This window comes from Sebastes fasciatus, chromosome 15 (genome assembly GCF_043250625.1).
Source record: "Sebastes fasciatus isolate fSebFas1 chromosome 15, fSebFas1.pri, whole genome shotgun sequence".
Classification (NCBI taxonomy): domain Eukaryota; kingdom Metazoa; phylum Chordata; class Actinopteri; order Perciformes; family Sebastidae; genus Sebastes; species Sebastes fasciatus.
The window spans coordinates 18,021,985-18,048,612 of record NC_133809.1 but is presented as its reverse complement, the minus strand read 5'-3'; the positions used below and the strand labels follow the sequence as shown (position 1 = coordinate 18,048,612).

Genomic DNA, 26,628 nt, shown 5'->3' with positions numbered 1-26,628 from the left:
AAATGTTTTGTGGCTCTAGACAGATTTTTTTTTCTTTTTTGCCCTAAAATGGCTCTTTTGATTAAAGGTTGTTGGTTGCTGACCCCTGCCTTAGGTCATACAGGTAGGCTCGTAGGTCACAACCATATCACGTAAACGCAGCCGTGCGCGCTCCCGCGAACTGCAATCAGTTTTTGGACGATCAGTGCTTTTTAGCATGATGACACCTGTCCTGTATGAAGCTGCTTCAGACGTATGGAGGACGGGATGTAAGTGAGAGGCTGGAGGAAGACAACAGAACTGGAGTTTCTTGTGAATGAGGTCAGTCAGCGGCTACGCAACTCAACTGTGTAACTTGTGCTAATGTCTTTGCTAATAAACAAACGACCCAGAGGTCAGATTCACCCCAATGATGCTAGATGAAAATGCAAGATTATTGTGAGGGAACATGGCGTTTTATATCACTTTTGTTATACTTTCCTACTGTTATTGTCAGAGGAAATCAAGGCTCACCTGTGGGTGAGCACTTGGATAGACTGATGGGCAGGAGGGCAACAGCTGATTAAAACAATTACTCACAATGAGTGTAAGATTGTAACTTTAGAGTTTAAGAAACATATTTATTTACCTGAAAAAAGTCATAGTATAGTATGTTGGAAAAAAAGTCATAGTATAGTGTGTTGGAAAAAAAATCATAGTGTAGTATAACTTCTTGTTTGGTATACTTAGTTTGTTGCGTAATTGGTATTTTGTTTATAAATTGGGTAAAACTGTGAGCACCCAAGGTTATATAGTTAGGCAGGTAGGACCAGCATGCACCTGGGTGGGTTTATGGTTTTTACCAGAACAAGAGAGGCCGCGACATCCATGTTTTCTTTGAGCTTCGTTTGCTTGCTTTTTTGTGGATAAATAAACCAGAAACACATGGAGTCTTTTGCCTGCGTAAACCTACATACACATGGTGCGTCAGTGGCCCTTTGATTTAAGTCTGATTTTGATTTTGATTTTTCCAACAAATGGCCACTACACTAGCCAAAATAATGTAACGGGCTATATAAAAAGGGAGCAGTTTTGAAAATAATCACCACATAATCTAGTTTACCAAACCATAGACTGTACAGTATATAAAGATGGAGGCATGACAGCTCCCCAAGAGTAAAGCCAAAACATCTTGATCACCTCCTGGTGGTTGGCTGCCATACAGGTCATAAATCCCACCTCCTCCTTGTTGGCAGATGGGACATGGGCCAAACTGAAAAGTAAAAGTACATGTCAAATTTTTCCCAAAGGTTTGGTTTTAATTAGAGACACGTCATCCATCTCTATATAGCCTACAGTCTATATACCAAACACAAACAAACTACACTAACAAACAAGAACAGAAAGGAGGTCACCTTTTTAAGCTTCAGCAGTGATATGAAGTACAGTACTGTAAATAAGGGGCTGATGAAACTACAACCTGACATGCAGCCTAACACGATCCACCTTTGTAACAGTGTTTGTATACTCCCTGTGGTTTTCTGAGTACTCATGAATCAGATTTTTCAGTCGGTTAACAATTTCCCAAAGAAAGCGTCTCGCTCCTCACCCCTCATGGGCTTTCCAACATGGAAGTGGGTGCAGGGAAATAACAGGTTCTTTCAAGCATTAACTTATGAGTTACAAAGTAACCTGTAGGGAGAGTTACCATAGAAACCTAGCTCATTATAATGAAGGCAGAGATGAAGTACACTACCACAAGTGTTTTTTTGTGTTTGTACTTTGGCACCAGACAGAGATGCTTCGGGACAATCGTAAAGACCACCAGCTTTGTTTGGAAGCAGCTGGAAGAAATGGGGCGAGTTGGAGAGTACATTTTAAACATGAAGTCATTCTGTAACTGATAAAGATTTTATTCCACAACTTCACAGGAAATGTCAGTAAAACCAGTGGACTTACAGTGACAGCACCTACATGTCTGATAGAAGACATTAGAAAAGGTGAGATTTGGTAACTGTAATTAACACTAACCTTGAAGAAAGCTACACTGACTTTGAACTTTTTTCATATTTCACTTGTACTGGAGTAGAATTTAGTATTTCAGCTTGACAGCTTTAGGAAACAGAGTAAGACAATGGGCTCCACAGGCTCCAGACCCAGGCTGCATAAAGTAGCTCCATGTAAAAGCCTGCAAGAAGAGGGGACGCAGCCTGAACCACAATGGAGCCTCCCTGCTCTGCCGGTCACTGTGGAGCAGCCGTCAGCATCTCTGGGAAAGAAGAAGACAATCTTACCTCCACTGAGACAGGAAATAACTCTTTCCAAACTCTCAGGTTAGTACGTCTCCTGGCTCTAATGTTTCATTCACACTCAGGCTTTTATCATTTTTTTTTACTTACCATTCTGTGTTGTGATATTAGATAACAGTGTGTGCATGTGTGTGCTGTAAGAACCATGCTTTGCAGGAATCCTCCCACAAAAGCAAAGTAACAATTCAAGCATCATTCACTCCCATCCACCCCGAAGACCCCAGGTTAGCACGGCAAGATCAGCTACCTAATATAGTTTTATTAACAGGCTATTGTTTCCTGATTAATATGAGACGTTTCTCATCTGTTCAATCCAGTGCTGGGACTCTGGCAGACAAAATTTTGCATTATTGTTCCTGACTGGTTGTGAGTTTTATCCAGACATGCCATCATTATCTCTCCTCAGGCAATGCACCCACTGGTCCTTCAAATTGGCCACACAAGCACTGCCAATCAAATTGCCATGGTAATAAAAAAAAAGAGAGAAACTGTCCCTGCATCACTGCCCCCATGCCGTGTCAAAACCCAATAAGGAATTTGATGTTTGTTGTAGGGCAGGGACTGCAGAGATGGGGATGTCCACCTGTTTTCTACAATCGGCCAGACAGGACACTCTGGCACCGGCAGAATGATTCAGGTAAAGCATCTTGACAAAGTACAGAAGAGCTGAAGTGCATCTATAACATCAATAATTCAGATCATCCCTTTTTATATTGAGGCAAAATTAAAGTGTGCAGCAGTGCTTACGAGAGATGGGGGGAAATAAAGTGGGAGAAGAGAGAGAGAGAGACAGCTGTGAGTATGGGCTCTTCTAATCCCAGTGGATCTGATTAAAGTGTTGGTGGAGTGGAAAGTAGGGTGGTCTACAGCCATGACTGCTCTCAATGGGATCTATTTTCAGGGTACAGGGAACAGAAAAGCCGCCACTATTAGATACACGGTCCGAACACAAAGAAAAGTATAAACTTGACAGTCACAATGGTTTGCTTTACATCCATGTCTGTCCATATGGAATATGTTAACTAAACTACAAACTAAAAACTGATAGACATCTGAAACTTGGCAAGGGCATTAGACACTGCTGTTTTTGTAAGGGCACAGAAGCCAAAAAGGTTGAATACTAGTTTAATCTGTAACAATGCATTGTATTTTATAAGCTTTTCATGTTTTTTTTTATGTCAAATCTAAATATGAAAAATAACCAGTAACTACAACTGTCAAGTAGTGGAGTACAATATTTCCCTCTGAAATATAGCCAAGTGAAGTAGAAGTAAAAAAGTAGCATAAAATGGAAACACTCAAGTGAAGTACAAGTACCTCAAAATTGTGCTTTAAGTACAGTAAATGTACTTAGTTACTTGCCACCTCTGGTTTCTTAAGGCTCTGTGGTCTTTCTAGGGAGGATTCCTGGAGGCCCAGACAGCTCTCGCTCAACAGGCTCATCAGCATCGGCGAGCTCACCTCCGACAAGCCAGAGAGCAAAGAAGACATAAGGTTGTCTACTCAGTTAATGGTAAGACTGCAAATTATTAATCTAACAAGCCAGCTTGATACAAAAAAACATACCTGAATGTGGTCTACTGATTCCAATCTCATTTGGCCCTCTAGTTGGAGGTACAGAAGGCATCCAGAAGCTGAAACTTGTGAGAAGGCCCACAGAGAGGGACATCTTCTGGGATGAGACCACAGGAGAAAGTCTGGACCCCAGCTGCCTTCTGGACCCAAAATCTCTGCCTCACCTCTGTGAAGAGAGACAGCGTAACCAGCCAAACAAACAGCTCCTGTGCAAAGGAGAAGACGGGATCCTGACACATGGAGCACAAGCTCCCAGAAACAGAAAGGATAGAACACAACAATCTGGACACAGAGGACTGTCTTTAGACAAAAACTTATCATGGAGAACTGGAAGGGAAATAGAAGAAAGGGGTAAAACACAGAGGGATAGTTGGTTGTGGCCTGAGCCTGCCAGAAGCTGTCAGACAGCGAGGATAATAGGTGCAAGAGGGATCTGGGACAATAAACTGGACTAAGAACACTTAGTCAAACAACTTGCAATACAAACAAAACTCTTGATGTTCCGGGGATTCTTCTCATCGTGGCTGAGTGTATGATGCCCTCTACAGGTGAAAGCAGTGAGAACACTCGAGGCAGTGAGTCTGAGGCTCATGTAGCCTCACTATAATATTGATAGCAAACATCCAACAATTTATATTTAGTTCAAAGAGTTGGGATTCAAATCATCCAGCTTTGAAACTTGTGCTCTATTATTGGGCATTTGTTATAGAAATTAGCACAAAAGAATCCCTCAGTATAAAGATATCCCATTATTTGAAAAGATCTGTGGCTCTTGAAGAATAATTAGACTGAAAACAGGAAACTGCTAATTGCACCATCATTCTTCAAGTGGTCTCCCTGAGGCCGGCTCTTAGCGGGTTTAGAGAGGCTGAGAGGATCTGGACTCCTACCAAACACCTGGGGCCACAGTGGCCGACAAAAGCCTGGTCCTCAGGCACGGTGCAAAGATGAACATTGCCGGGATCACATCGCACAGCAGGGGCTGGGCGGGAATTAAACAAGCAAAGATTATCTGGCAGTGGTTGAGTGGAACTATTTCAATAGATGAAATAAGAATTAAACTGTATTAAAGAAATAAAAGGTCTAACATGAACCTTATTGTACTCCACCACTGGGTGTCATTATTGGGCTGAGGGACACAGTGAAGTAAACTCCCACAGTTAAGTGGATAACAGTTGCAGTGTTCATAATAATGTAGTTAATGTTTTGATGTATAAACCTTTTGGTATGAAAGATCATTTTGAGCATTTAAGGCTGTGCATCCTTGTGATATATTAACATGATTTATGACAATCCACACTGCTGCTTTACTTCCACAAATTTATTTTGGACTGTCTTATTTTGATGATAATTGTACAAAAGTGTTCCTGTATACGTGTATACAAGAGTAAACAATGATGAAATAAATAATTAATGATTCTGAAAAACACTTTAGAATTAAAGACCCAAAGGTATGAGCTGGAGGCACTGGAGCAGAGCAACACATTAAAATAGTCCATCTACTTAGCAAGCCATTCAATCAACAAAGCAAAGTCTGCCAGTGAGAGGCCACTGACTGCAGACTCGAGGAGCCAGACTGACCACATATTGGGATACTGAGGAGATTTAGAGTGGCCCAACTCTTCAAAAAAACTTCTCCTTTTCCAGTTCGCTAGCCACATACACTGGGCCTTAAAGCCAAATCATCGTGGAGGGAGAGAGCCGAGAGGTCTCGGTGTCTGCCACTCCGTACCGCTACATAAAAAGAAGGTGAAGGATGCCGTGTGAGCAATTGGTTCCAATTGACAGAGGATTGGTCATGGTCAGCCTTTTGAGTGGAAATCCACGTGAGAATGTAGCATTTGGACCAGCAAGGGGCACAAGAGGCCAACAGCAGACAATGAGGGCACTCAGAGGAGTCTGGCTGCTGTGGAATAGTGGGGCACAATCTCCTCTGGTTTAACCCTTCATCGGCTGGTTATTCATTTAACTTAATATGCTGAGGTGGAGTTTGCATAGTAGAATGAAACCCATCATAGTTCAGGTAAAATAATAGTAAACAGTGAGAAACATCTGGAACTACATTCCCTTCTTTAACTAATTTCTTTATAATTATGTATTGATTATAAAAGGATGTCTATGACACTTGTGTTACAACAATAGAGATCAAATATTTTACATTAATTAAGTTAAAGCACCTTCGCAACCTCAAGAGGCGCCCCAACCACTTCCATCCTTGTGACTTTTTCACCAATTAGGCAGGTCCTGCTCGCTGAATGGGACCGGCTGCTTTAAAGTCTCAGAGGGCCAGAGGGTCAGCGCTCAATCACAGTCTGGCTGGAAAGGTTGAGTGTTTGAACTAGCCACTAGTTGACAGGGCGGGGATGGGGTCAAAAGGGGTGGGGGAGTGATTGGTGGAGGGGGCAAGGACTCCTGCCAGCTCTAAAAGAGGAGCCTTTTGTAGCCAAGACACTGGCCAGAGCAGCCAGGCCTTTCACAGCCCAGCCGCCCCTCTCCTCCAGGCCCACAACAGCTGATGACAAGGCCCCAGCTGCTAATTATCCGGCTGATGGAGAGTCACTGAAGTGGGACTGTCAGAGCGAGGGGTGGCCCTTGTGTCTGCAATGGGATAAATTTGAGGGGAGGGTGAAGGTTGGGGGATAAAAGAAGTTTAACTACAGGGGCAGGTTTTTTTTGTAAGCGCCATCTATCAACAAAATCAATACTTCTGTCAGTAAAAGTTTGCAAATTGTGAACTGTACTGAATAAAAGCAATATTATTCAATCTTTAACATGTAAATAATCGATAACATAGAAAATTTAGATAGCAGTCAAAATAATTAGTAGATTTTACATCATTTGTGAGCTCTGCAGTAACAACAGGATAGTAAAAAGTTTTCACACATCCAGTCTGGATCACTGTACAGTATGTGCTCGACAGTCCCGTTACAGTATAGTGAACTGAGCACCTTTCCACCGAGCTGCTCTCAATGTAGCCACGCTACAGCATCATCTGCCCAGAGGATACCGGAGCCATTCCTGTTGAATTCCATATGAAGTACTCTTTGGATTGAAGTTCTCGGGCTGAAAACAAGACAGACAGATAATTTTTTTGTTTCAGAAAACGTGATTTCAGCCAAAATTTCTTATACAAAAATCTATTGTAAGCTTACATGTTATAATCCGTTGTTTGGCAGAGGAATAAACCTGCACTGAATGCTGGTCCACACAGCACCCAGAGAGCGTCATGTCAGGCACTTTGAAATACAACTGTGAAGATAACGGTGGGAGTGTTAATCACTTTACAACCTAATGATTATATTTTAATAGATCCCTTATCCATTTGACCTTATCCCATTAGCTGTTTAAACATTGCTGCAACATGCTGTAGGTGTAAATAAACAAACTGAATCATGAATCGCAAATCTTTCAATCAGGCTTCTGATTATCACCATGCATATTAACTTACTTTAATATAGGCTGTAAGCTCTGTGCAAAGGGGGTCAGTAGGTCCTGGTGTCGGCCCAGAAAAGATGATTTTGCCCTCCATTGTGACCTCACGAGATTTAGGGAACTTTTGTCCTAAATATCAGTGAAGGGAAAACTACTCATTAGTTTCTTCTTCAAATATACAGCTGCATTAAAGTGTTTTTCAACATTGATGCTCAGGAGCACAGTGCCTACCCAGGCCCCAGACCAGCAGGTTCTTCTCCTTTGAAACATCCAATTGTCCGGAGCTCACCTTCACATCCACAACACCCATCTGATCCCTGCACAAGACGCAGAGCCCACATGCAGATGTTAGTGCAAACATACTGATTAAAATGGTTGGGTTCAACCACTTTAATCAACAGAGAGGCAACTAATGAAAACAGATTTGACGCATGAGAACTGTTTATCTGGATGGGTCATTTTTAAAACGAGAGTTTTATCTGCACTGCTCTACAAGAAAACCCACAGGGTTATCTTATCTCATAGTTGCACATGATGGAGTGGAGTTTGAGACTTGTAGATTAGGTTATTAGGTTTGCTCATTTATTCAGCTAAGGTGAGTTATTTAGTGCACTGGAATGAGACCAGTGCAGGTGTTTTGCAAAGAAAACTGCAGTTTAAAAAAGGACGCAAGACGACTCTGTTCCATATTATACAAAAGCCTAGGGCTGACCCGAATACCATTTTTGGGGTTTCGAAGCTTCGGTGAGAAATATTGGAAGGTATTAGAAGCTTTGTGGCGAATCGCAGCAGGCTGACATTTTCTACTGTCTGTCTGTCTCCATCTCTGCGGTTTCAGTACCCGGGACAGCACCGCTGCTATACTACTTTTCACACACGCACCTCTACACCCAACAAACAGCAATATTCGTCTGAGAAAAACTAATAATAATTAATGTTGAATATGAATAATGTTGTGTGATTATTCCTTATTTCATGTTTATTATTATTACATATTTATATAAAATAAAAAAACTAACTAAAACAAAGCATTCTAACACTGATTTGGAGGTCGATTACCATGGCAACCGCCAAAGCTTTGAAGAATTCGGGTCAGCCCTACAAAGGCCCACGCGAGAGACCATAAAACAGTTATGAATTATGGGAGAAAATGTTTAAGCAATAGATAAAAATCAATAATATGTCGCTAGTGTAATAAGTGATGTTTCTAATTTTTTTTAAAAACAAATGATCTCATTGACGCTTTTATTTGATTGCCAGTTGGAATTAATTTTACTTCAGTAATAGCTAGGAAATTTGTCTATTAGTAGTTAATAAAAATATTTTTTTACGTACTTTTAATTAGATTTGTTGATTATCCAACTTCTATATCTATAAGTTATTATTCTCAGGTGCTATAACAGAATGATGTCTCATAGAACTTCATGAATTTAGTTTGACACAAAACAGATTTCTTAATCTTGTAAACACTAATCCTACACTGTTAAAAAAGAGAACTTAATTTCTGATTGGATATCAGGATGACAATTTACCCTCAAAGATGGCACAGACTGAGAGGCATTAAAGCTCTTCGCGCTACAAGAAACAAACACTGGAAGGTGCTGAGGTCTAAACGTTTACATCCTCTTGTGCTGCGTACCTGTTAAAGAATGGCAGGTGTGCTTCACAGTACTCAAAGCTGTTCTTCACACTCTCGTGAAGTTTGAGGGTTACTGACACACGCAGCTGGTTCTCTTCTTCCCTCAGTTGATATGAACCGAGAATAGGGGGAACAGGGACCTAATGAAAAATTGCAGGAATCATTTATGACATTAACACTAATGCGTGGGATTAGAAGTATGTTAGTATGTTTGTTTTATACCTGAGATGTATAGCTGCATAGTCTGAATGGCTCCAGAGGAGGAGAGAAGGGGAACTTATATGGCCCAGAGAAGGCCGAGCCATCAGAGTTATCCACGCTGCTGGCAGTCAGGATACTAGAATCCAGTGAGGTGACACAAGGATGGACCAAGATGTCCTGTAGTGGAGAACCATTTGGTGGCAGTGTGAGGGTCACTGTCACATTTGGGAGCACCCCTTCCACTTCACACTGTTGACAGAAAGACAAAAAGGTAGAATGAAGGAAAAGAATGGACACAAAAGTTATAACATTACTTGCTTTGCTTCACTGTGATCTTACTTTGCATGTCACAGTGCCATAAACATCCCACAGGTCCTGTCCGCCCTGGTTACCATACTGCATGGAGCGCACTGTTTCCATCAGTGCTATGTTCACCACAGCTCGACCGCGGTGGAGCCCCGTCTTCCAGGCTGGCTGCTTCTGGTTCCCAGTGGGAGTGGGCACTGTGGGTGTAGCAGGTGCCCCCAGTAGTGGCACATCCAGGGGTGTGCCAAGTGGACAAACCTGCAAGAGTATAGAGGGCAGCATCGCCAGGCGAGAGGCCAGCCCCTCGCTATCAGGCTTACCCCCAGAGCCAAGAAGAAAAGTCTGCAGACCTGCCAAGAGTGTGAGGCCCTGGGAGACAGAGAGAAGGCTGGCAAGGGGTGGCCGTGGCTCAGCAGGGGCATCCACTAAAGGCAGGCAAGCTAGGGTAAGAGGCCCTTGTGAGATGGTCAACACTGGCCAGAGTGTTCCCTTTCCAGGACCGTCCACACGCAGCTCCATGGCTGGTGATCGCTGACGATGAAGGCAATCATCTCTGAGAGCTACATAGGACTTGTCTGAGTCTGAAAGACCCAACTCAGTGAGCAGGAGGTGCAGCACAGCGTTGTCTTCTGGGACTGCTGTGTATGAGGAACCTGCCAGGCTCTTTGCACGATGCTCCACAGTAGCAAACCTCCTGTGGGGGGGGAGACACAAAACATTACAAAACACTGTAGGCTGCAAACAGTGTGACAGCAGATATTTTACGAGATTAGAGCGCTGCAAGGGTCTTCTACATTATTGTAAACAGGAACATGAGAGCCATTATCATCTTATCAGCTACTTCCTGCTGTTCCCAGGTCCAATTTTGTGACAAGAGGCGATCAGGCTTTTGCTGTCAGGGCTCCCAAACTCTGGAATGCAGTTCCTATAGAGATACGATCATCTAACTCTGTATCCACTTTTAAAAAACTTTTGAAAACACATTTTTTTAGGATAGCATTCCTATAAGTAGAAGGGTATAAATATATGTATGTATACATCCGTTTCTGGACGCATGTGTACATTTATACACATCTATGTATTTATACTGTATATTTGTTTTATCAACTTGTCCTACCATTTCACCACTTCTATTATTATTGAGATGTTCTGTGATGTTCTGTTTTAGCAGTTAACATATTTGTTTTACTCTATTATGCTTTTATTGTCTGATGTTCTGTTTTAGCAGTTATCATATCTTTTACTTTATTCATCTGCTTTTATTGTCTTGTGAAGCACTTTGTAACATCTGTTTTGAGAAGTGCTATATAAATAAATGTACTATTATATTATTATTATATACTGTATATTTGTTTTATCAACTTGTCCTACCATTTTACCACTTCTATTATTATTGATATGTTCTGTGATGTTCTGTTTTAGCAGTTATCATATCTTTTACTTTATTTATCTGCTTTTATTGTCTTGTGAAGCACTTTGTAACATCTGTCTTGAGAAGTGCTATATAAATACATTTATTATTATCATTATTATGATTATTATTATAACGTGAACTCATATACATACCTTGTAAAGCGTATTGACACATTTTCTCCCTTCACCTGAGAGATAATCCACAAAGCACGCACACTCATTTGTCCAGTCTTCAATGTACAGACTACTCTGTGACTTCAATGTTAACATAAAAGCATGTTAAGGTGCAGAAGATCATAATGTTCCTCTCTGTTATGCATTTGACTAACTCAGCAACTCACTTCCCGTTTCTGCATCATGTGACAACAATCACACCAATCACACGTCACTCGCGCGTGCGCAGTACTAAGCAACCGTTGCCACCCTTCTCCACCCATACCGGAAGCAGAGGAGCTGCTAACCAGCTAGCTGTCAACAACAAAAGGGCACAAAACGAGAACGAAATCAAGCAAATCCATGTGGAAGTCGGTGGTATTACCGACTCTGAGCTCTTTCCTCTAAATTGCATTTTCACTACCAGCTGAAATCCGGAACCATGGCGACAACTGCTCAGCTGTTCGAGGTAAGATGACTGTTAGCTGTCAGGATAGCCGGGATGCTAACTATCATTAACGTTATGGCTTAGAGGTTCTTACTCATTCATCCTGAGTGTGTGTAGACGGTGAATAATGACCCACACAGCTGTCCTAAGCTAGACAGGAGAGTTATTCGGGGTAATGTTAATGTTATTGAGCAGTAAAAGCTAGACTAAATGCTGTTAAACGTCATAGCAGGGTGTAATTCATGTAGTAGCTTTCTTCTTCTTCCAGCATTTAGGGTTATAATAGATGGTGTTTTGTGTGTAAGATAAGATAAGATAAGATGAAGCTTTATTAATCCCCAGAGGGAAATTCAGGTGTCAAAGCAGCAACATCAGCAAACAGAGTGAAACACAGGAGAGGTAAAGGTATACAAACATTATAAAAACAATAATATAAAAGATACAGAGTGAATGGGTGAACATAGTGTGTGCAGTCCATCAATACATAAATGTAATATGTACACACAGTATGTGCAGTCTATAAAGTGGTATATAGGATGTATAGTGTAAAGTAAGTGGTATATAGGATGTATAGTGTAAAGTAAGTGGTATATAGGATGTATAGTGTAAAGTAAGAGTATATAGGATGTATAGTGTAAAGTAAGTGTGTATAGGATGTATAGTGTAAAGTAAGAGTATATAGGATGTATAGTGTAAAGTAAGTGGTATATAGGATGTATAGTGTAAAGTAAGTGTATATAGGATGTATAGTGTAAAGTAAGTGTATATAGGATGTATAGTGTAAAGTAAGTGGTATATAGGATGTATAGTGTAAAGTGCACCAGTGGTTAGAGTCCAAGATGGTTGCAGATAGTGTATGTTTAAAGTCCTCATAGTTCTCATATGGGGATCAGCCTTGGTTGTGGAGCCTGATGGCTACCAGCATGAAGGACTGACCCAGGCGCTTTGTGTTGTTGTTATGAACCATCCAGACCTCTCAGGTCATCTGGATCAGGTCTGCTTAGTGTCCCCAGAGTCACAACTAAACATGCAGAAGCAGCGTTCAGTTTTTATGCACCAAATATTTGGAACAATCTCCCAGAAACCTGCAGGACCGCTCCAACTCTGAGTTCTTTTAAATCAAAGCTTAAAACTTTCTTGTTAGCTACTGCCTTTTATTAAACCAGATAATGATCTTATACTGCACTAGAGTTTTACTCTTGTGTGTTATATTCTTTTTAAGCTTCTATCCTAGCTTTTATTTTTAGCTTGTTTTATTTTCTAATCTTTAATGTTTTTATGTTTTTATAACTGTTTTAATTATGTCGCAATGTTCTTTTGCACTTTGTCGCAATGTTCTTGAATGTTTATGTAAAGCACTTTGAATTGCCCTGTTGCTGAAATGTGCTATACAAATAAAGCTGCCTAGCCTTGCTTTGCCTTTTGTGTGAGGTTATGATCAGTACACTCACCACTTCCTCTCCCCCTTCAGGAGCCATTTGATGCAGATGAGTACATTGAAAGGCTGGCATGGAGGACACCTGGAGGAGGCTCCAAAGGAGGAGCTGAAGCATTTGACCCCAAAAGGTACTGAAGGCGCTTGTCATTCACATTAACTGTACACATCTTCCCCCTGAACATGAGTCAGTAACTCTGTAGATTATCATACTTTAGGTTTTAGCCTCACTTGGTGACAATTTGGTGAATATCATTGTCACCTGGTTGCCTACATTTTTACTGTCTCACATGAATTTAAAAACAACCCAATGTTACCATATCAAGAGTATTTTTACACAATCAACATTTACTATAGAGAGAGATCAGATAATATGCTGTGTAATATACTCCTGCATCCTTTTTTTCTTGCATGTACATTTAGCTTTGTTTTCAAGTAATACAGCTTTATAAATAAGCAATGCAGCTTTTCCACTAAATTCTGCTGACAGTGTAACACAGCTGATCATCTCTAATACGGTGCAGTCTCTTAAAATGACTCAATACTGTCTTCCTAGCCTATTTCAGTATGTAATTTACGCCTCATCCTTTCAAATTTTCACTGAAGTTGATTAGATTTTGACATTAAGATATTCTTCTTCTATCATGTCAAGTCATGCTAATAAACCAGAAAATACCCATCTCTATTCATATTATATTATGCTATTTCCCACAGCCTGCCTCTTACTACAGCCCTTGTCTGCACTTCTTTGCAACTTTTTAAGGGGTTAAGAGCAAAAATTGTTTCATCTTTACAAACATAATACTTGAAAAATAATAAGATGTGTGTTAAGTTGGAAGTCTTTTGAAATAAAGCAAGATTTCTTTATTTGCAGCTGCCAGTATCAACTTTCTAAACACTCAGAGTAAAACTGAGTTAGTCCTCCTGCACCTACTAAAGCTCATCTTGGTCTCTTCTATGCTCATTTTGTGTTTTTGATGGTTAGGCTGGAAAAAAAAAACATGAAATATCTATCATTATCTATGTGATGGTATTTTCACTGCTTGTTGTTATGTTTACACTTGGGGACCGAGTTATTTCTCGTAAGCAAAAAATGCCTAACAGTTTAACTATACTGTGGATCCATCCTGCCTTATCTACGTCCTCCACAAAACTGTTACCACCACCTCCTCGGAAGTTCTTAGTGGAGAGTCGGAGACAACATATCTGTGGAGGCCACCATACTGTGAGTCACCAGCCAGGGAATGAGTGTCTATTGGGAAGGGATGGGAGATGTCTTTAAGCTGTAGCCACTGCTGAAGGAATTAGTCAAGAGATTATACACTCATCATTTTGGGATGTTTCCTTCTCTGTGAAATGTGGTGCTGACTTAGAACATTTGCTCTGCAGTCCTGATGGCACTTAAAATGCAGCTGACGAAGTTGCTAGTTTTCAGAGCTTCTTAAGTCTGGGGACCCAGGAATTAAGCCTCCGGCACGATTCTGTAACTAACTATAACTATAACTATAACTGTGAGGTCAGTGGGACAGGTTTAACTTGTGATACCTAATTACTCCTCCAGAGTAAGACCGTTTTTGTGTGTTTTACCTGTAGTGTATGTTGATTAGGCCACTGTGAAGTTCTGGATCTACAGTCTCTTTCCTCTGTGATAGGCTGTTGGAAGAATTTGAGAACCACATAGAAGAGCTGAAGCAGCTGGATGAGAAGATCCAGCGGCGGGTGGAGAAACTTGAGCATCAGTGTCATCGTGAGGCCAAGGAATTTGCCCACAAAGTGCAAGACTTGCAGAGAAGCAACCAGGTATGTTGTATTGTCAAGCAGCCGATCACACCTTGCTGCATGTCTTTGAGCTTTCTTTTTTTATTCATCACATTACAGAATGACTTTATCTTGTCTTTACATTCCCTCTGCTCTTTGTCAATTCAGGTGGCCTTTCAGCATTTCCAGGAGCTCGATGAGCATATCAGCTATGTGGCAACCAAGGTTTGTCACCTTGGCGACCAGCTGGAGGGGGTGAACACGCCTCGGCAGAGGGCCGTGGAAGCTCAGCGTCTGATGACCTACTTCAACGAGTTCTTGGATGGGGAGTTACGCAGTGACGTCTTCAATAACCCAGAGAAGGTGAGTGTTCTGCATTTGTTTCTTCCATTCACTTCAGTGGAGGTGTGTGTGTGTGTGTGTGACCACTGACGAGGACCCCCGCTGTGACACTGCTGGAGGTGAGAATGAACAGGATTATGAGGTAAACCATCCATATTAATTTGTCAAGTTTATCCCTTTAGTTGGATCCCTCGGCTAATTTGGATTAATAAACTGTCATTTGCTGTCTGACAATAGCTGGCTGATTGACTAGCATGGATGTCAACATGCTCATGTCAACCCTAATTGCATTTACAGGAGGTTGTCTGGGAGCGAGAATTTGGTTGGTCCTCAGCTTTGTGTCGCATTACAGCAGCAAAGAGCTTGTGGCATTATGGTACATGTAAGGGCGGCGATAACATGCATGCAGGAAGATGACTTGCACACTTTTACTTAGTTCCTGCCTACACAGGGACTATGTTGATGTTAGACAAGTGACCCCTGAAAGTTTGATTTTGCAGTTTTGTAAGTGGCAGTAGGGAGATTGGGATGCTTTAGATTAATTCCTGTTAGTAGCAACATCATTAGTGGATGCAGAGCAGCGAGTCTGGGGGTCAATCCCAGAGACGAGAGCTGGAGATGGAGCTAGTTTTCCGGAGAGGCATGCAGAAATATCTGGCCAGATTCCTTTTTTCCTGAGCATACCTCCAGACGAGGGGGAAAGAGGAAAGCTGCAAGTGAATAGCTGAAGGGGGATGGCTTTGCTAATCCTTCTGAAAGGGAGGGCTGGGCCGCCAGCGTGGAGACAAGTGCTGCTAAACCCTGACTGCAGGGAGACGGCTACATTACTTACATGGGATTTAGCTAATCTTAGCTGGGGGACAGATACTTAGAAAACCTTCGCCGAGCAGAAAGGCTGGATCCTCCTCACGGGAGCAGAGTAATGATGTTAGCTGAGGCAGGCATCTGCGGGAACAGAGGAGTTGCGGACGGCGGGCCTTTCGTAGGTCTGGGGCTTTTTCAGCCAGTGTGTATGTCAGGAGGGGCGGGGGGAGGGGGGTTCTCGACAGGGCCCCCTTTTTTAAGACAGATATCCCTGGCCGGACAGATTATTGAAGGCGATTTAGACTCCTGTGGGATTACAGCCCATTCAGAAAAGGCATGCCAATATAGAGTTGGATGTGCTGCTAAGTCAGGACTGCTGCTGCTGTTGCTGCTGCCGATGCCCAGGTGAGCGCAGCCTGTCTGTTATCAGCTCCCTGTTCAACATGGGGAGGTGGAGGAGGGCAGCGCTAAAATGATGATCCCCCAAGTGGAGACACCGCCGGCGGCCTGCCAGCTTTCTGTCTGGATGTCCACCTCTCATGGTCCTGTCGTGCACTCACTCTCTTTTTGCCTCACCTGACTCTCTCTCTCACACACTCACTCATTCTCTCTCTCCTTCAGATTAAGGAGGCTGCTGATATAATTCAGAAGCTGCATCTCATTGCCCAGGAGCTGCCATTCGACAGGTGAGTCAGGTATCCTGGAGGCAGCTTTAGACAAGAGCACTGTCAAACAAGGGGAAGGTGGTGTATTAGTGATGTAGATTATTCCTCACAGTATAAGCCCAACGCGGGATATATCGAGTATAAAAGTCTTTAATTCAGTATCATATTATGTTTCTAGAAATTAAACACTCATTTACTTTTTAAAATGCATATAATTTGCAATTGTCTTCTTGAAGATTAATTATCTTTTCCCCTGACAGATTTGCAGATGTCAAGGCAAAAATTGCAAGTAAGTTTGTGGAAGAACTCCTGTCCCCATTACAAATACAGCATAAGTTATCTACAAATGATAATATTATTTTGTCTTTGTTTGTTTGCGTTCCTACCTAGGTAAGTACCATGACCTGGAGCGGCAGTTAATCCAGGAGTTCACAGCTGCCCAGCGCAGGGGTGAGATTGGACGTATGCGGGAGGTGGCAGCGGTTCTATTACATTTCAAGGTGACCTGGAAGAATCATATTTGATGTCTACATTTGATTTTTAGTCCACATTTAATCTAACATCAGTCTTTGATAATTGGGATAGTCATTCGCTTCATATTTTATATACTGTTCTAATATGTACGTTTTCTTACGTCTCTAAATGTTGCTTTGAATCTGCACTTGTGATGTAATCTTGCAGGAAAGTAACTTCTGGGTTTTTTTCATTAAAGGGCTATGCACACTGTGTGGATGTCTATATCAAGCAGTGTCAGGAAGTGAGTGTAAAAAGTTTCTCTTATACACAATATTCCACTTTTTTTGGCCAGTAATATCCACAGACTCATGGTTAACCCATTGTTTGTCTCCCTAGGGGGCCTACATGAGGAATGATGTGTTTGAGGACACTGCAGTCCTCTGCCAGAGAGTCAACAAGCAGGTGGGCGAGGTCTTCAGCAGCCCAGAGACCGTTATGGCCAAACTCATCCAGAACATCTTTGAAAACAAATTGCAGGTATTTCTATTATTTCTCATTTGTTTAGTTTTATTTAGACATGCCTTTATTTGTTCATATTTAACACCTTTGTGTCTGCAGGCCCACGTTAGAGAAAAACTGGATGGGACTCGACACTCTGATGTAGAACAGTACCTCAAGAACCTCTATGACCTTTACACCAGGTATTGGTTCTCTTGTTCACATATTTGTTTTCATTCACTTCCTGTCTACACAGTAACCTTAATGCTTACATTTTACACACTTTCTTTTACACTTGTTCCAGAACCACAACATTGGCCACTAAGCTGACAGAATTCAACCTGGGCTCAGACAAGCACACTTTCCTGTCCAAGCTGATAAAGAGCATCTTCTCATCATACCTTGAAAGCTACATTGACATGGAGAGGGAATACCTTCGCACTCGAGGTGCCTTGATTCTGCAGCGCTACTACGACTCCAAAAATCACCAGAAACGCCTAATTGGCACCGGCAGGTCCGATTTTAGATCTCACATATTTTTCCAAAAATCAGTGCGGGAAGTTTTACAAAATGATAAGAAGTAATGGTGTAAAAAAAATAATAATCATCTGTGTCTTTCTACAGTATCCAAGAACTGAAGGAGCGGATCAGACAGCGCACCAACCTCCCCCTTGGCCCTATCATTGACACCCATGGGGAGACCTTTCTGTCCCCAGAGCTAGTTGTCAACCTGCTGCAGGAGACACGTCATGCCTTTGAGAGATGCCACAGGGTGAGGCTACTAAAAACAAATGTCTGAAAATTAGGCTTGGGCTAAAATAGTTAAATGTGTTTCCTTTCTTTCTGTTTTGGGGTGACACAGCTTTCAGATCCTTCAGACCTGCCCAAGAACGCCTTCTCAATCTTCCTGCTGCTGGTTGACCATCTGTGTGTGGAACACATCGACTATGCCCTAGAGATTGGCCTTTCAGGTACATCCAATTCAGCTCATGCTAATGACAATCTGTATTTACTGTGTGTTGATCTGACCTACTGTTAAGCAGTTAAAACTGGTGCCACACTGTCACTTTTTCCCAAATCAGGGGCACTGTGTCCCAAATCAGGGACTGAATTCTTTAAGGGATGCAGGCCACAGACAATTCTAGATGACACAGTCCAGCATCAGAGAAACTCAAATTAACGGTGCATTCAGGTCGTCCTTGTTAACTCGTAAAGGAACATTTCCAGTAGATTATAGCAGTCAACTATCTTACCTTAATGATAGCACAAGTTATATATGTTTTACATAAACACACAATAGACAACTGGGAAACAATACAATGGGTCAGTGATAAATATATACAACTTGAATAAATATATAATGAATATTTACAATTTGTCTGTAAAATCCTGTGATTATCATTTCCAGACTGCTAACAAAAACAAACCGTAGAGTTGTGAACAGATTGTTGTGTACTTACCAGTGACTCATGACTACCTGAAGGCAAATATCCCCATCGCCTGTTGTGACTTATAAATGTGAACTCGAAGATGCATCATGTGGTTTGAAACACGTGACGTCACCACTGTTGTTTTGCTTTTGACACCTAAAGGAAAAAAAAAATAAGATAATACACTGTTGGTGAAGTTACATGCACCTACTACTGTTAATAGCCTTTTACCTTGTAAGGAACCAGATGATGCTTGTTGCTATGGATACCATTCAATGATGCAACCAACTAATTTGATGGCAGTTAACAAAAAAATAGAAATATCCAAATTACCATGATGCATAGCAGGTCGTGGCCCTTTGTGGCATTTCCTTTCATTCATTGTGGCTGAATATTGGAGGTTCGTAGCTTATCGTTTTCAGGCAGCTACAGTGGAACTAAACATATTTATTCATCTCCAAGTGCTCAATTCATAAGGTATATTCTTCATCAAAGAAATGTAACACTGAATATCGCTGTGAATGTGTTTTGTACGTTGTATTTCTGTAGTTTCAACCCATAGAGAGCAGGCAACAGTGGTTTTCCTCCCCTTTGTGAATCATATTGATGTATCCTTTTACCTACATTTTGGTTTATTGTTGGGACTTCCTCTCTTTCTCTTTGATCTACAGCGATTCCCTCATCAGATGCCAAGAATGCCAACCTGTACTTCCTGGACGTGGTTCAACAGGCGAACTCTATCTTCCACTTGTTTGACAAGCAGTTTAACGACCAGCTCATGCCTCTAATAAGGTCAGTTCTGGGTCAAAGGTTAAAATCATGTATATTCCACAGTATTTGGTTATTCTTGCCACTGCCTCTGATCATCACATACTTTTAGATGAAAGGGAGATCTCTGATTTTACCTTTTTATAATCTGTGTCTCCAGCTCATCTCCAAAGTTGGCAGAGTGCCTGCACAAGAAGAAAGAGGTGATTGAACAGATGGAAGTGAAACTGGACACAGGAATCGACAGGTCAGTATGTTTAGAAGTTGCTCTTAGGTGTGATGTGTTTCATATGTGCAAACAAAAAACCCATAAAAGAACAATGAATGGTCTTTAAAACATTTTCCAATGTATTTTTCTGCTACTAATAGAACAATAAACTGCATGGTGGGGCAAATGAAGCACATCTTGGCAACGGAGCAGAAAAAGACTGATTTCAGGCCTGAGGACGAGAACAACGTCATGATCCAGTACACTACAGTAAGAGATACAAGGCCTCAGCTTCCACCACTGAGCTCACATGCAAAGTGAAACAAATCAGCAAATGCGATTTGCAAATCACTTACATCTGTTTATCTTGTTCTTAGAATAAACATTGAATGTTTTTGAATTACCTTTGGTATTTGTCAGCATGTTTTCCATGTGTCCCTGTGTGTGTCCCCGCCCGGCAGGCCTGCTCCAAGGTATGCGCCTACGTCAGTCGGCAGGTGGAGCACGTGCGGAAGTCCATGGATGGGAAAAACGTGGACACAGTGCTGACGGAGTTGGGCGTTCGTTTCCACCGGCTCATCCACGAGCACCTGCAGCAGTACAGCTACAGCTCAATGGGAGGCATGCTGGCCATCTGCGACGTGGCTGAATACCGACGAAGCGCCAAGGATTTCAGGGTGAGCGGGGGGGCAGAGGTCCAGGATACACTGGTCACAGGGCAAAACATGGCTCCTCCAACAAAGACCCTTGTTGTGTCTGTTACATAAAGTGGTTAGGTCAATTCAGGTGAATGCTCCAATCGTTTGGTGATTTTACACATTCAGTATATACAAAAGGGCTGCAACTAAGAATTATTTTCATCATTGATTATTTCATCAATTCTTTTAAATGATAAATCTATAAAAAGTAATCGCAAATACCCAGACCTTAAGGTGCCAATGTCCAATTGCTTATTTTGTGACAACAGCTGTTAAAAGGTAATTATTTTATTATACAGAAAAGCTGCACATTCTCACATAGAAGACCCTGGCACCTTTAAATGTTTGACATTTTTGTTTGATAAATTACTTAACGTGATTAATAGGTTATAAAACATTTTTCGCTCGATTAATTGGCCAATCATATCAGTACAACATTACAAGTACATGCAGAAATGGAGGAGATGGGCCATGTTTTTCAAGCACTGTGACTATAGAGATATTGATATTAGATATGACAGGGTGCATTTTAATACTACATGCACATCTTGTTTTGCACCTTCAGTCACAATACAATGAAACCTGTGATCTATAGTTTAGAGCATTTGTCATGACAGCCTTGCAGGTATGCAGGGAATAACTTATATACTGTATCTAGTTTACATGGTATAATAAGTTAGTGTACTTATCTGTTCTCCAGGTCCCTCTGGTGCTGCAGCTCTTCGACACACTCCACGCCCTCTGTAACCTCCTGGTCGTTGCCCCTGACAACCTGAAGCAGGTCTGTTCAGGTGAGCAGCTCACCAATCTGGACCGAAACCTCCTGCACGCCTTCGTCCAGCTCAGAGTGGACTACCGTTCAGCCAGACTGGGCCGACACTTCAGTTAATGACTGACTCAACACCTTGCTGCCCTCCGTCCAGTAACCCATGCTTTGATGAAACGATGCACCTTGAAGATACCTGTTCCTGCTTCAGAGAAAGCATCGGCCTGGCCCCAGCATACAGACTTTACTGGGGTTGCTCTGTACATCATGGAGACAAAGGCTACTGCTCCTTGAATGTGGGAAATGTGCATTTTACCTTTTTTTCATTGTTAATTTCTCCAAGCTGAAGAAATTTAAATGTCTATTGACTTCAGATTTCATTTGTTTTTAAGTACTAATCCACCACCAATCCACATGGCTAAGAGTTCTGACTTATTATAAGTAAATGGACAACATTGATTTGTGTGCTTATGTAAAAAGAAACTTTTTTTTTTTTGATTGTGCCAAATATATAAATTCTGTGGCTGCAACTGTGCACAGGAATAGACCCCGAAGCTGCTGTAAAGGGAGACTGTCAACAATCACGCTGTAACGTCAGACATCAGGGCAGCAGTAGCACTGTGTATTGGGAGCAGCTACACGTCTAATGAAGTGTAGGGACCTGACAGAGACAGCCCCACCAAGCACGAGATACAGAGCTCTGTCTGGCAAAGAGAGACACATGACCACCTCTCTAACCTTTAACCTCTAACAACAAAGTAGAGGTCAAGAGGCCATCACAGAGAAGTGTGATCTGAACTATTAACAGGTCTGAGAACCTCCCTGGAGGTTTGGGTGGTCCCTTCTTAGGCTAAGATGACTGGTGTGATGGGTCAGTGAGTATGTGTCACTGTAATTGCACAGATCAACACTTGCTCATCCAGCGGCGCACACAGTCCAAAGACATTGTTGGCTGGATCTGCAGTGTTTCTGGGTCAGGGGACATTGAAATGTTGACCTCTGCTGATTAAGGAAACAAACTAGAGGGGACATCTTCACACAGGGCTTATTTGGTCTCAGTCACTGTCTTCTGCACTAAAAAAAAGAAGGCCGATCATTTCCCTGATGGCTGAAACCGTCTCCTACGCCAAGCTGCTCCCACTGTACTGCTGTTTACCTTAATTAGTGACTCATTAAAAAAAGATGTTTCATTTTATTATTGTCCCTCTTCTGAAAATCCTTAATAAATGGGGAGCTGTGAATAGAAAGTTTGGCCAGTTCTCTCCGCGAATGTCACTTTCAAAGTGAGATGAAACAGTTTTCCTTTCTATAGAAGTCATCAAGTATTCATGGGAATTCTTGCCATCAGAGTAAAGTTCTTTCTTAGACTTCAGGAAGTGAGCAGAGCCAGAGGGGATTAGATATCTACGAGTTGATGAATTGTGTGCAGTAGTCATGGACTGGGGGAGAGCCGGGGAGATAGAGACGCCTGAGAGCTCAGTTCCAGCTCCGGCTGGTTAGTGTTGTGTAGAAGGTACACACAGTGCTGTGCAAGTTCAAACAACATAATTAATTAGGCTAATATTAATATTATCAATGCCACATAAATTCAATTCTCTCATCCCTAATCACAACTGGATAGCTTGTAAAAATTATTGTGTTAGGCCCTGATGCAAACAGTGGGTCTTTTCCAAACATTCGAAAACTATTTGTTTTTGCGGCGATTAATGTGCGCGGCGCAGGAAGGGGTTGGGGAAGCGGAGCCGGGCCAGGGACGATAACTGGTGTGGAGACGGAGGCAGAGGCGCAGCCTGGCCCCAGGGACTCCCAGCGCAGGCACATGGAAGAGGGGGAGGGATGTGTTTTTGGGGTGGGTGTTTGAGCAGGTGGAGGGGATTAGTAATACTGTCAACACTGGAGAGCTGGATAAGACTGTCCTCTCTTACTCGTCGGTTTGAGCAGCTCTTGCATACACATTCAGACACATAAAGACGCCAACACATACAAACACAGGGGCGACAGGACAGGAGAGGGAAACGTATCTGTGGTTGAACTGACCATGGACAAGTTGTTCATGTTCCACCTTTGATTCTACTTCTTGTTGAGGCTGCAGGAGTTTTACTCATCCACATCCTTCCATAAAACTAAAAGCACTCAATAAGCACCTACAATATGTTTCCCATAGTCATTCAAGTACTAGGAAACCCTCCTAATATCACAGTGATTGGCCCTGAATTAGTGACGCCTTTCCAGGAATCTTGAAGTTGAGACTTCAGGATGTTGATGTAATAGTTACTTAAGTAAATTTAGTTAAGCAAAGCTTTAAAAATGAGGCCTCAACCCAAATGTTTTGAAGATACAGTATGTCATTTATAGCACAAACCATCAGATCTGTGGATGTAAATAGGACCTTCTCATGTCTGTAAAAACAATTACACAATTTCAAAATTCTGCAACTGAATCCTCTTTTCCACTGACCACAGATACCCTTATTTGTTTCCCCTTTTTCATGCATCTCCCTCCCTTTGTCTCCCCTGCCAAATCATCAACCATACTTTCCTGTCTCTCCACTCTTTCTGCACACCCGGCTGGTCCTCCAACATCCCATAAATCCTTGCTTTCGGCGCATTGCTGCTACCCCAACTAGGCCGGCCCTCCCTCTGCCTCCTGGAGCACTGACAATAAAGCATTACAGCAGTCAATCCATGTCAACAACAGCTTTGCTTAATTCCTGCTAAACACGTTTAAACTAAATCTTCACCTAATGATGCATAATGATTTGCTCTTTAGTGTGCTGGCGGCTCGTATCAATTTTGGTGGTGTATTTTACCCGCCATCGGAAAGATGACTCAGGTGGTCTAACTGTAGCAGAGAGACAGGGACGGTATTAAGGATCCCCCTGTTAAAATTAGTCAGGTAATCGTGACTAGACACACTGCAGAGCGTGTTGCCCTCATACTGAATAAATCAGGGTTTCTCATGCTAAATGGCGTTGGCTCGTACTTCAAATATAATAAAATTCTGCATTTATAAATCATGCCACAGATGTGATCAGTGTCAACTGTTTGATTATTTAACTCAGTTTACCTTCAGTAAAAATCATGAATATGTGCAGTTCAGTTAAGAATGCTGTATAAACTGGGTATCCATAGAAAGCACTTTGTCCTTTCAAATCTATTCTTTAGGATTTCTCTGAGAGACTTTCCTGATGTGGGCACACAGCCAGGCCCTCTGATGTGATGCAGATGTTGCCCTGGCCTTGACCTCCTGCCCATACGATGCCGGGGCCAAAATGGCACAGGTGCCGCGCCACCTTCAGTCTTGGGCAGCCTGGAGCTGCACTGTGCAGGATGTGAATGCTGCCAACTCTCCTCCTTTGCTCACTTTTCTCATTATCAAGCTCTAGTCTGATGGGGCTTAATGAAACTCTCCCTTGATTCCTGCAATCATACACAACTGTCCTTATGATGACGCAAAACTAGCGTGCTAGTCCTTTTTTTTTTCCACCCTCCCCCACGCCTGCTCTCCTATAAGAACACTATTAATTCTCTGCCATAGCGGAGTGTTTTCCAGTGCTATTTCCTGGCCCGGTGCCTGTGCCTTGCTCTCTCTTGGCTGGGTTTGTCTGGTTGACTGCTCCACAGGAACAGACTGGCACTCTAGCTGAGGGCTCCAGGGTCTGCACACACAATCCACTAAACATGTCTCTGTGTGAAGAGCTGCACTGCTTCCGAAATATGAAGTCCTGATTTACCACATATTAAGCCTATCTGTAATTATAATTATTCACGTGTACTATCCTTTATTATTATTAATGTGTATGACTAGAATTTTAGTAGTAGCAGCAGCAATATAAATTATAATTAAATGCGCAAAAATGCACATTTCTATTGTTATCTCAATATAATATACATGCATGCATGCTTAAAATCATGCAACATACACCCACTGGCTGACAAATTGGCAGATGTACAAATACACATAAAAATGCCTACTGTATACACGGCATATTAAAATCACACAGTGACAGTATAAAGAACAAATTGATTCTGATGGTTAAGGGACTTCAGTGCTAAACACATTCACTCACAGGGCAAACAAACATCTGTTTGTTTGTAAGGCCTATGGCCCTCCTAACCCACTGATGTTGAACCAAGCCTGCACACATGCCAGAGAAACAAATGAGGTCTCTCTCTCCTCCACTGAAGATGAAACACTGCATCACCAAAGCATGTGCATTTGTCTAATGAAGCTTTTGCCTGCGGCTACATCGAATGTAAATGAATAGGCTTGTGTGTGCCAGCCTCTATTTCTGTTCGGGCTGGCTGCTGTTTGATGATGAAATGGTGCGGTGAACATCAGACAGAAGGGGGCACTAGTGCTCCAGTGTTGCTCTCCTCCCCTGTGGAGCCCTCTCTTCCTCAGAGCTCCTCACAATGGGGATCTGCCTGAGGGGGGAAATGTTGCTTTTTTAGGTCTGTGAGCGCATATCCCTTAATCCCCAGCCATGATTGACAATCATGATTTAGGGTATATGGTGTCCCATTCTAATCCACGAGCAATGATTTCATTTGCATACCTTCCATACATGGCCTCATTTTGGAGGAAACGGCTGCCTTTGTAAGTGATACAGAAAGAGAGAGGGAGAAAGCTGAACTGAGTGAGAGCAAGATAGAGAATAAGGAGGAGAAAGAGAATGGATGGGGGAATGTTTGTGGGGTTTTTTCTTCTTCTTTTTTTTGCCAGAAGGAAGATGATAGCAGTCTCCATGCCCAACCAAACATCCCCGTATATATATGCCTTCCCTCTGCAGCACTTTCCCTTGTCACACACACAATGCATGTGCGCATTGAAACTCTCAAGCACAGTCACAAGTATATTCAGAAATGTAAAGATGTATGGAGACGCGGGAGCACGGAGGAACACACAGAGATGCTCCCTCACACGATGCAAAACTAAATTGCTATTTGCTCATTTTATAACCAAGTCAGGCTTAATTATAATCATGGGAGTTTGGGAGTTACCGTATAATCTCTAGAAGGTATTAAGAATTACCCAGAGCACACCACAGTGAAAAAGAAACAAATACAAATACGTACAATTATTTCCCAGTCATAACACCCAGGGGAGTCTGAATCAAATAATGCTCAGTGTTTGGTATGCCCACAGAGACCATTCATCCTCGCTTTTATCTACTGAGGAAGTGGAACAGAAGTGAAACACTGGATAAAAGGTCAAAGGGGTCACATTTCAGTGTTAGGTAAAGGTACAAATTATGTACAAGGAATGATTAATTGTATGCTTAGATATAATCTGATACTGAATATCCACATATATTTTTTAGTTTTCAAAATTATTTCTGTTGCTTTTAAATTACTATATGCAGT

General features: G+C 42.0%; 3 protein-coding genes across 6 annotated transcripts; 2 read left to right on the top strand and 1 right to left on the bottom strand.

Annotated features, from left to right (window-relative positions):
* Positions 1-217: 217 nt before the first annotated feature.
* LOC141783992 (uncharacterized) lies at positions 218-5,269 on the top strand. 4 transcript variants are annotated; one of them, XM_074661650.1, is made up of 8 exons: positions 218-300; positions 1,890-1,958; positions 2,048-2,291; positions 2,409-2,491; positions 2,674-2,733; positions 2,821-2,904; positions 3,666-3,780; positions 3,876-5,269. In XM_074661650.1, exons 3-8 carry the CDS (start codon positions 2,093-2,095, stop codon positions 4,295-4,297), a joined length of 963 nt encoding a protein of 320 aa, XP_074517751.1. In that variant the 5' UTR covers positions 218-300; positions 1,890-1,958; positions 2,048-2,092; the 3' UTR covers positions 4,298-5,269. The 4 variants fall into 4 exon arrangements, with proteins under 4 accessions (XP_074517751.1, XP_074517753.1, XP_074517750.1 ...); XM_074661652.1 differs by lacking the exon at positions 218-300 and adding an exon at positions 1,752-1,820 and having other exon boundaries at positions 1,909-1,958; XM_074661649.1 differs by lacking the exon at positions 218-300 and having other exon boundaries at positions 1,806-1,958.
* On the bottom strand, positions 5,149-11,212 carry ap5m1 (adaptor related protein complex 5 subunit mu 1). Its single transcript, XM_074661647.1, has 8 exons — positions 10,987-11,212; positions 9,454-10,114; positions 9,136-9,363; positions 8,914-9,053; positions 7,506-7,591; positions 7,291-7,403; positions 6,995-7,091; positions 5,149-6,905 (listed from the first exon to the last, which is right to left on the bottom strand). The coding sequence occupies exons 1-8, from the start codon at positions 11,052-11,054 to the stop codon at positions 6,823-6,825; spliced, it is 1,476 nt and encodes a 491-aa protein (XP_074517748.1). The 5' UTR covers positions 11,055-11,212; the 3' UTR covers positions 5,149-6,822.
* Positions 11,213-11,237: 25 nt separating this feature from the next.
* On the top strand, positions 11,238-24,275 carry exoc5 (exocyst complex component 5). Its single transcript, XM_074661646.1, has 18 exons — positions 11,238-11,455; positions 12,906-13,000; positions 14,522-14,669; positions 14,796-14,990; positions 16,395-16,459; positions 16,699-16,727; positions 16,829-16,938; positions 17,151-17,195; positions 17,291-17,431; positions 17,513-17,595; positions 17,697-17,906; positions 18,017-18,164; positions 18,255-18,363; positions 19,494-19,614; positions 19,751-19,837; positions 19,960-20,068; positions 20,260-20,475; positions 21,197-24,275. Exons 1-18 carry the CDS (start codon positions 11,429-11,431, stop codon positions 21,383-21,385), a joined length of 2,127 nt encoding a protein of 708 aa, XP_074517747.1. The 5' UTR covers positions 11,238-11,428; the 3' UTR covers positions 21,386-24,275.
* Positions 24,276-26,628: the final 2,353 nt, after the last annotated feature.

Coding starts and splice junctions, on each gene's coding strand:
- LOC141783992 (XM_074661650.1), top strand. CDS start 2,093: ATGGGCTCCACAGGCTCCAGACCCAGGCTGCATAAAGTAGCTCCATGT. Junction 2,292..2,408: donor AACTCTTTCCAAACTCTCAG/GTTAGTACGTCT, acceptor GTGTGCTGTAAG/AACCATGCTTTGCAGGAATC. Junction 3,781..3,875: donor GGTTGTCTACTCAGTTAATG/GTAAGACTGCAA, acceptor TTGGCCCTCTAG/TTGGAGGTACAGAAGGCATC.
- ap5m1 (XM_074661647.1), bottom strand. CDS start 11,054: ATGAGTGTGCGTGCTTTGTGGATTATCTCTCAGGTGAAGGGAGAAAAT. Junction 9,054..9,135: donor TATGCAGCTATACATCTCAG/GTATAAAACAAA, acceptor ATTTTTCATTAG/GTCCCTGTTCCCCCTATTCT. Junction 7,592..8,913: donor CACCTGCCATTCTTTAACAG/GTACGCAGCACA, acceptor CGTCTTGTGCAG/GGATCAGATGGGTGTTGTGG.
- exoc5 (XM_074661646.1), top strand. CDS start 11,429: ATGGCGACAACTGCTCAGCTGTTCGAG. Junction 13,001..14,521: donor GAAGCATTTGACCCCAAAAG/GTACTGAAGGCG, acceptor CCTCTGTGATAG/GCTGTTGGAAGAATTTGAGA. Junction 20,069..20,259: donor TCATGATCCAGTACACTACA/GTAAGAGATACA, acceptor CCCGCCCGGCAG/GCCTGCTCCAAGGTATGCGC.